The sequence below is a fragment of the Orbicella franksi genome, chromosome 7, assembly GCF_964199315.1.
Source record: "Orbicella franksi chromosome 7, jaOrbFran1.1, whole genome shotgun sequence".
Classification (NCBI taxonomy): Eukaryota; Metazoa; Cnidaria; class Anthozoa; order Scleractinia; family Merulinidae; genus Orbicella; species Orbicella franksi.
Window position 1 is genome coordinate 14,581,529 of NC_138151.1, and position 9,878 is coordinate 14,591,406.

At 36.5% G+C, this 9,878-nt stretch overlaps 1 protein-coding gene across 1 annotated transcript; it reads left to right on the top strand.

The window, feature by feature from the left end:
• The first annotated feature begins 3,902 nt into the window (after positions 1 to 3,902).
• Positions 3,903 to 9,580, top strand: LOC145493113 (uncharacterized). Its single transcript, XM_081472515.1, has 3 exons — positions 3,903 to 4,039; positions 6,425 to 6,564; positions 9,421 to 9,580. Exons 1-3 carry the CDS (start codon positions 3,971 to 3,973, stop codon positions 9,440 to 9,442), a joined length of 231 nt encoding a protein of 76 aa, XP_081328641.1. The 5' UTR covers positions 3,903 to 3,970; the 3' UTR covers positions 9,443 to 9,580.
• Positions 9,581 to 9,878: the final 298 nt, after the last annotated feature.

The window sequence follows — 9,878 nt, forward strand, 5'->3', positions numbered from 1 at the left end:
TAAGGATTTGATTAAGCTTTTATCGCGGCCAAAAATGCTGTATATAACTAGTTAAATAAAAAAAGAACCATCAATCCTCATCTTGTTTGTCCGCACATAAGGCGGCAAATAAAAAAAGAAGAAAAAGAAATGCGATAAAAAATTGTTTTTATCTAAAATAAAAAGATGCTTTATTTGCGTTAGCTTTACCGCGAAAAGGATTAGATGAGAGCTGAAATTCTATTATGCTCGGCATAGTATAATAATTTGTTTTTACGCTGCTACTACGACAACCACCCCTGTTACTTGTAAGCCAACGTTTATGATACGTTTATGGTCTTTTTATTAATGGCAGGCGCGGTGGCCTCATGGTTGGTACGCTCGCCTCCGAATCTGGCGGTCCGGTATCGAGTCCTGACCGGGGACATTACGTTGTGTTCTCGGGTAAGACACTTTGCTCTCACAGTGCCTCTCTCCACCCGGGTGTATAAATGGGTACCGGCGAATTTAATGCTGGGGTTAACCATGCGATGGACTAGCATCCCATCCAGGCAGAAGTGGAAAGAGTTCCAGTCGCTTCATGCTACAGAAACTGGAGATATGCGCCAGACTGATGAGCCACTTGGTCCGTATCCAGACTTAACCTTTACCATGGTCAATTTAACCTTTGTTGAGGTGTTTTAAAAATTCTCCCAATGAGCATAATAAGAAATGTGTCTATCTGGTACATGATCTTCTCAAAGCAAATGGGAAATTTCTCTCTTACTAAGAATCCATCCAAAAATATGATCTTAGATGCAACTTTCTCATCTATTTTCAAGTAGTTTCTGCTATTCCTAGACACTTTGCAGAAAGTGCGAGGGCACACAAAAAAAAAAACACACGGAAAGATCAGATCTGCTGTTAAATAGTATGTTTCAGCTTTCCCCTGAGATCCCCATAGATTTAACTAAATTGAAAAATAGAGACTATTATCGGCTCCTCATGAACAAAGAACCAATCGAACAGAAGGCTAACTCTAAATTGGGAAAAAGACCTGCAAATTGATCAAACATCTCTAAAACATATTTTTTAGCCGCGTGGAAAGTCTATGTGAGATAACAAACTTAGGGAATTTGGAGCAACTTCAGAATACCCGGCCACTTCATTTACATGTGTCGGCGTGCTTTGAAGAACGAGGTATATAACAATAGTTGCCATTCTTATTCAATGAGATGCAAACTTTTATTTCAAACTTTTACATTATTCCTCTTTGGTGAGGCGGAGGACACAAAGTGTCCATATTGTGAAATGAATGATTCCACGATTCACACTTTCTATGGCGATAATTGGAGCTAATTTTTCTCTTTAAAGGTCATAAAATGGTTCAACAAAGAAAATATCACCTCCTTCAGCCTTTCACTAACTGAATTAATTTTTAGTATGAAAGTTGACGCTTCAAGCTAAGCAAGGAATCAAACATTATCAGAAAGTTAAACTTCACCTTTTTATATGCCACATATTATTTGTACAATCAGAAATTAATACATGGCGAGTTATCTGTAAATGAATTTATAGTCAATCTTAAGCAAAAATATATTTTCGAAAAATTCTTTGTGTAGCCGTAGTAATGATGTTGATAGGAATGTAAAGCACTGGTTACAATAATTGTACATGTCAACTTAGTTAATTGTCTTCCCCTTTTGTCTCTCTCTTTTTTTTTCTGCTGTTGCTGTTTTTTTGTACAATCCAATTTTTGCGTAATCTACTCCTTGTTTTGTCTGCCAATTAATATTTTTGCATGGCAGATGAATTTATTGTCAATCTTAAATGTAAGTAAACTCTTGACCAATTTTTGTATAGCTAGTAGCGATGTAAATAGGAGTGTAAAGTAGGAGTTACAGTCCCAGTCAATTGCACTTGTTAATTTTGTTATTTGTTTTGTTTGTTTGTTTGTTTGTTTGCTGTGCAACAGAACATAATAAATAAATAAGGAAATAAATTAATAAGGGAAAAAAGTAAGCAATGTAAGTATTTAATTATAAGTAGAATATTGTGCATTTACTAGTGAAAGAAACCAGCAGAGTAGGCAAAAAAATAAGGTATGAAATTGTAAGCGACTAGTATTGTAAGGAATGTAAATAATGTACTGTAAATCGAGTATTGCAATGTGAGTGGTGTAAATAATGTAATTTTGTAAAGTAAGTATGTAAGTGTGTACTGAATGTACATAAGTTACCAATTAAATTAAAATGTTAAGAGGAAAGTAAAGATTATACGGTGACGAATCACCCTTTAGGTTTTTTTTGGATCCGTTAGGTAACATGTCATTATGTTTAGATAGACGTTTTTGCCTTTTTTGTGCCAAGTAGTGTAAACGAGTGAAGCATATACAGTACGGTGTAGGATTATCGTCATAGCCGCCTAATCCCGCCGGAGCCCAGAATATTTTTACGCTTGCCTTGATTGCAAAGTCGACTGATTGGGAAGGATAATAATTTGTTCGCTTCATATTATTTTGATGTGAGCAAGGTTGCCAGAAAAAAGAAAGCAAATTCCTTTTTTTTTATTATGCAAACTTTATTACAAACACCTAGGAGATACGTCAGTTTCACAGTATACTACAAAGAAATAGAGTTACAAAACAGTAATCGTTGGATGTTGTTTCAGTTTCAGTACTTACAGTATACAGTTAAGACATAATACAACTATTTTGTTATTTAATGTATGTAATGTATGTAGTAATGTATGCAACAGTCTCGACGATAGATTTTTTTTAATTCTGCAGCGAATTTTATTTAGAGGCTGTAGATAAAAAAAGCAAGGGTAAATGCGATTAAAATAACAAATAATGTCCGAAGCTGCCAAAGAATTATGAGGCTATATATATTTACGTGTTGGCCTACTAGTCGCAATAAACGTTTTTGTGTGTGTGTGTGCAGCTAAGCAGGTATTCAACCTGTTTCTCTTTTTCTCAAAGTTCCCAAACTATAAAGCAGCATAAAATTCACGAGAAGCTAATGTGGAGTGGACCGAGTATCTTTGCATTTCTTGCTTCGTCATTATAATTCTTACTGTAGGAGAGAGACTTTCTTTATTCTCATTCAGCAAGTAGTTTCATCTTCCTCTTCTGAAACAAGCCTATAGATGCAGGCTGGGCTATCAGGTCAGTGCAAAACGCAGACTGCAGACTGCAGACCGGGGGTAAATTGCAGACTAAGGGTAAAATGAAGACTGCAGACTGAAGGCTTTTTAACTGAATCGTGTTACCATTTCCATCGCTGAGAGCTAACCGTAAACAGGCTAACTGGAGCGTTATTCAGGCTAACCTGAGTGACGTTCAGGATAACTGGAGTGATATTCAAGCTACCCGGTGTGATATTCAGGCTAACAGGAGTGCAGACTTACACCACGATTAGCCTGAATAGCCCTGTTTACGGTTAGCACTCGAAAATCGAAATAACAAGATATATACTTATAAAAGTCTGTATTCTGCAGTCCGTATTCTTCGTTTTACATGACCACTGGGCTGTCACTACTCTGCTGTTGTTGAGAGAAAGAAACTGTTTCTTGCTCTCAAATGATAATTAGGCTGTCTTAACTAGAAAATATAACGTTGTATTCAAGGGAAGCTCTTACAATACCCTACGTATAAAAACATCAGTATCTAATCAGGACTTTCACATAACAACATTCGTTAGAATACACACAACGAAGCATTTGGAGACTCTATCTATTTGGACTCTCTATCTAATCTATTTGGAATCTCTATCTATAATTTCACCCGGGAATTTAACCTGGAACTTTGATTCAACCGAATAACTCTGATGCCATTTCATTCCATCGCTGTAGGACCGATGGCTGGGACCGATGCAAATGCAATTGATGCTATTTCTGTCCTCGATGCGCATTGGTCGGTTTAGCGTTGTTCACAGGCCTTCTCATTTATACAAAAAGGCGCGGCGACTAAGTCGACTCGAGAACATGTGCAACTTGACGAAAATTGTGACTCATGGAGAAAATTTTGGCCCTTATAGCGGTGTCTTTAGGCAAAAAAGCTACTGTGTATGCCGTGGGAAGGGTGAGTACAAGCAATTACCCTGAGGTCCAGTCTTGTCGGTTTACAGATTTGCTGTAAGATGTAAAATTGCAACGGTTATCGACTGAGCTAAGCCCTGTAGCGACATTGTGAAGTTGTGGCAGAATGTTTTCTTGAGCTATGATATTTACCTGAATACGTTGAAAAACGTCTGTGACTGCCAATAACTGAAGTTTTATTCAATCACGTTTTCTATGAAGGCGACCCAGTGGCTTGCCTATATTTGGGTTAAATTTAAGGACAAGATAGGATATGTTTATAACCTCATGTGGAGGTGACGTAATATATAACGCTACTTAAAATTTTGTTGTAAAATCAAGTTCGGTATGCTGCTGTTGTAAAAGAAAAAAGACAACAGCAATAGCCAAGGTCGCTTCTTGGAAAGATTGTAAGGCATCATAACAAAGTTTTCATCAAGCAAAATGTTTTGTAAAGTTTGCATGTGTCCACTATGTTGTTTTAAGATAAATATTGAGAGCTGGGGTGCTTACCATTTACAAAAACCATCCGGTTGGAAATTTCAGGCATAAACATTAAACAATTAAATGCAACGTCGCGGGTGAGGGAATCGCTATAAAGTATGTCCACATCAGCTAGAGAGACTTAGAAGAGTAGAAAAATAGCATCACCTCAAATCACAGCCCATAATTTCTGAAGCTTCCCAAATGGAATGGCGTGAACCATTTGATTTTCCAACTGGAATTTCCGGTTTTCCCATGTAAATGGTAAGTACCCCTGCTCTTCATGCTCTAAGTACCGGTACGGCAGTCACAACTAACCACTTCGCAGGAAAGTGGCAAACTATCTTTAATTATTATTATTATTATTATTATTGTTTACTCTTATTTCACATTTAAGAAATAGAAAACATGTACCGTGTTTCTGTCGAGTTATAGAAACACGAATGAAAGTTTGGGAGAATAAGAAAGGCTGTGGGACCACAAGCTGATAGGCGAGCATTTCCACAGCTTTTTTGAGTTCTCCCAAATTTCCATGAGTGTTTCTATAACTTGATAAAAAAAGGAGAACATGTTTTCTATTTCTCTTAGAAAATACCACGATGACAAAAAGAAAAATGACTTCTTTACTTTGACCATCAAAATGTAAATTCTCTGCTCACACCATCATTACGTCGACAGCTCATACTAGTTCTGTGTTTCTATTGAGTTATAGAAACACGATTTTAAACCGATAACAGGGCTCGAAATTGCGACTCACTGGTCGCCAATGCGACCAAAAATTGAGCACTGGCGACTAAATTTTCAGAACTGGTCGCCAGCTGGCGACTCGCATTTTGTCCGATAACTAAAGAAAACCACGACACAACTTTTGTTTTTAAACCTTTATACTAGGAAATCAATCGGATATGGTAGCTAGTATACAACTCACCTTTCCGTTCCCAGTAAAATAATGTCTGAATATTACAAGATAATCGGAAAAATTGAATGTATTTTGACACGTCGATACTGCGTTCACAGTGCGCCATATTGTTTCAGCAGCTTCTTCTGAAACTGGGATCGCAGGCGCACTTCAACACCATGTGTTTTTCATTTGCCGTGAAAATAGTGGCAGATACCAATCAGTTGAAGGAATTACATGAGTTTTTACGTGCAGGGAATGAAGAATCAGCCAAAAGGTTAATCCGAACTTTGAATCCTTCGAGTAAAGCAAGTCAAAAATAAAGAACGGCATTTCGAAGAAGTAGCAAAGGGAAAATATGCAAGGACCCGTGTTTGTCTCACAATGAAAACCATGGACTTAAAACGTTTTATGCTTCACTTCATTTAAAATGACTATGGAGACAACCATCACCTTTGGACCAGAGACATATCACCTGAGAACAACGGTAGCTTTATAACTAAGTGTTACTCATGTTGTTTCTAATTGTTTTCGTTCTTCAATTGTGACTTTTCTTGCATGCAAAGTAATGTATAAAATCGTGTTCTTGTGTAAGTTATTTATAAAATAAGTTGGCGACCAAAATTTGCGATCAGGCGACCAAAATTTTTCTGTTAGTCGCCAGCTGGCTCCCGAACGAAAAAGTTAATTTTGAGCCCTGGATAAGCGCACATATTTTCTTTGGGCTATTTTCTAAACAAGTTTAACTGCACTAAACCTTAAAATGCTGAATAGATAAGGAAGAAAAAAAAATCAAAGAAGAGGTAATGCCAATCCAAACTGAAATTAAGGTTGTCAACTGTGAGCAAAATTAAGATCTATTAAAACTATAAGGGCCATAAGCAATTATGAAAAGAATTTCTTCAATAATTTGTATTGAAGTTAATTACTGCTTGATTTACATTAGACCTGCATACTCTGTCGTGCTAGCCCAGTGACATTGTCATTTTGAAATGTTATTTTTTCTAGTATTATGGATTTCCACGCCTGTATAGAAGATTTGCAGAATTCAACAGAAGAGTAACCTCCAACAGACAAACACTTAGAAGGAGACAGGAAGCGATGAAGTTTGTTTTTAGAATTCCAAATAAGATTTTAGCATTTTTCAGGTAGGTTACTAACGTGTTGCCTACGTGTGTACATACTCCTACAATCCCAGACAAAATTAGTAAGTACACTTGAGGTGGATCATGTATCCCCCATCCCTCCTAATCAATGTTGGAAAATGTCGTGTTTTTTCAACATAAAGGGATAACATCACCTGATTATCAACATTGTAAGTTGGGGAGGGGAGAACTTGCTTGGTGTCCCAAGATTTTTGTCCGGTATTGTAGATTTGTTGATTTAGCATACGTGCAATGAGTGACAACAGTGTTGAGACACTTCACAGTGAAATTTGATGTTTGAATGTCTTGGAAACATTTTGGCCCTTTCTCCTCAAAACAGTGTTGATTTTTTCTATTTCTAAGACTGCATAGACCACAGCACCTACACATATTGAATTAGGGCAGGGGGTATCTGAGAATAATGCTATCCAAATGAAATTTAGAATAAGATGTTAAATTTGAAAAAGCATCACTTTCTAAAAGTTACTCAACTACTTTTGTCACCCATTGTACATGTGGCAGGGCTCGACACTAACGGTAGCCAACTAGCCACAGACTAGTGGAAATTTGGTTTTGGCTACTACATTTTTGGCTTCCACTAGCCACTTTGGCTAGTAAACAAAATGAAATTGGCCAAACTACATGTAGTTTCTGTCTTCCTCAAGGAAGTCAAACACGAACACTTTACTTGGAAATAAGGTCAGAATTGTGGACGTATCATGTTTACCTTTCACTGTGTGGTGCTTGAAGGGTGTAAAAACTGAACATGTTATTATATTGAAAGAAATATTTGACAAACAAGACAGCTTTTTCTGAAAGCACACATCGATGTTCTTTTTTTGTTACATAATTAGTAGAACAAAACATGAGCATCCTGATAAAATCATGCGCAAAATCATGGGCAAATGTAAAAGGATATCATTTCATTTAGTGTAACAACACATAGGTGATTTGTCATTGTGTCCATACTGACAAAACTTACCACTGCAGAAACAATTACATGAGAAAGATTTATTTCCTTTGACATTTTTTAGCAGTTGAGCTTAGCTAATGCTGCTTTTGAAACAGTTTGACTGCTACAGCTCCTGTCTGTGAAGAGACTGAAGAAGTCTCAACAGTTTTTACAATGATGTCTTGCAGTCTTGATATTCAGAGTCCTGAAAGTCTTTTTGGGAAAATGCTGATTTTTCTTTGTGATCTGTTGGCCTGAGAGATTTGATGTGAGGAAAACACGAGGCTATTAAACAAAATTAAAACTGGCATAATTCGGTGATAAATTCGTTCGCCCTAGTGTTTAACAATACCATTCAAGTGTGACACAAGCTGTGCCGATGATATGTCAACTGGTCAAGAGGTTTCAGATGCAAAATTGCATTGTGTTGTTTTTCTTAAAATTCCATAATGGATATAAGAGGGTTTTTTACCAGCAGTAAGAAAGAAGAAGCCAAAAAACGAGAGTTCTGAAAAGAAACGACCTGCTCAGGAACAAGATGTAAGTCTAAAAAAGTCCACCGCCAAAATGCTAATGCACTCCTTTTCATTTTTCACATTGTTTTATTAATATAACATACTGTATCTTGTTGTTTTATTACTGGAACTGGTTTAAGTACAATGTAATTACCAACAATATGTATTAAAGAGAGACGCTTGCATGGTGCTTCTTGCTAGTAATTCTGCTGTTATTGGACCTAGCCAACATCAACCCTTGGCTAGTAAAATTTTTGTTTGGCTAGTAACATCTAAGTTGTCATTAGCCACTAGGCTGGTAAGTTGAAAAGTTAGTGTCGAGCCCTGACATAGTTTTCAGTTTGTACCTGGAAATTTTGTAACATTGTATTTTTCTGAGTGATGAGCAAACTATCTGCATGTATTTCATGATGTGCTTTAGTTTCCTTGTATTTTAGGAATATTTTTTGCTTCTAATGAGTGTAGTTATTGTATTGAATGCTCCAAACTTTTGCCATTCTTATTTGTCTGAGTAACTCTCATCCCTCATCCAATGGACTGGTAGCATGTCATCACGAAATTTTCTGTTGCACATGAAAACATAAACACCATTGTCTCCTCTGCATTATATACACTCTTGGAGATTCAGTCCTTGACGGCAAATTTTCATAATTATAAATCTCACTCAAAACATTTAGCTTGAAAACTCATTTTGCGAAAACAAAACTGAAACCATTGAAAAGCATACAAAATTTAGGATTGAAACTAACCAATCAACAAATGGCAAAGTTTCTTGAGAGGTTTGCAACACCTTGCACTTTGTTGGGTTTTCAATTTTGTTATTAAGATCTATTGTGCATTTTCTTCAATGTTATCAGATTATTTGAGAAAAAGATTGTTATCCTTTGTTCTTAAGTAATGTTCTGATTGGCCAACTCTTTTCCAAGTGACCCGATTTGAGCAGTCGCACTGTAAATAAGATTGGTCAGTTTTGCCACAATATTGGGTGTTTACAAGTCTTGTGGAAATTTAACCAGTTTAGGGATTAGTCAACCCTGGTAAGTTTATACCTGTCTTTAATTGTCAGTCAAATTGAGGTCTATGTCTTGTGTATTCTCTTGACCATGCCTTTACAGTCAATTGATATATAGTAGGGACTTTTTGACATTCCACAGTAATTCAAGGGTGATCTTTAAGTACTTCATTTCTCCCTGCTAAACTTACTAGACATTTTATTGACTGGCAATGCCAAGAACTTCTTATTTCAACATTTTCACTGTAAGAACAGTGACTGACCATATGATAGTTTTACCACTGGAGTGAAACATATGAATTCTCAAAGAAATATTCATTTCCTCCTCTTGGCTTGCATGTACATTGTAGAATTCTAATGGATGCTTTTTACTTCTGCAGAAGAACAAAGAGCATTAGATGACAAAGGGGACTGTAGAAATCATGAAAGACATTGAGAGAAATTCACTGTAATAAAAATTGTTGTACATATTGAGCATCAGAAAGATTTGAAGACAATTGGTTCATTGTTCATTTGTAAATAAACGCACTTGAGATCTTACTGTAACCAGTCACTCCACTTGTAAGGTTGTACAGCCAAGAGACTAAGTCATTCAACACTTTAAAATTTGACTTTTTAAGCTACCTCCTACAACAGGTACACGTCTCTACTTTGAATGTAAACTTATGAGGGGTTAACATTGCGTCCTCATGTAGCCAGAATCTGGAGGCAGTGTCTGATAATGGAAAATTTCCATTTCTGTCAGATCTTTGTGGGGACATTGTCATAGTGATTTGGGGGCATTTTTGGTAAAAACAGTGCTAAAATTATGACAGAGTAACTTTGCTCATGTACAAAA

Bases quoted from the DNA above. Each gene is read 5' to 3' on its own strand.
- LOC145493113 (XM_081472515.1), top strand. From the start codon at position 3,971: ATGGAGAAAATTTTGGCCCTTATAGCGGTGTCTTTAGGCAAAAAAGCT. The intron at 4,040-6,424 runs GTGAGTACAAGC...TATTTTTTCTAG, and splicing joins CTGTGTATGCCGTGGGAAGG to TATTATGGATTTCCACGCCT. The intron at 6,565-9,420 runs GTAGGTTACTAA...TTACTTCTGCAG, and splicing joins AAGATTTTAGCATTTTTCAG to AAGAACAAAGAGCATTAGAT.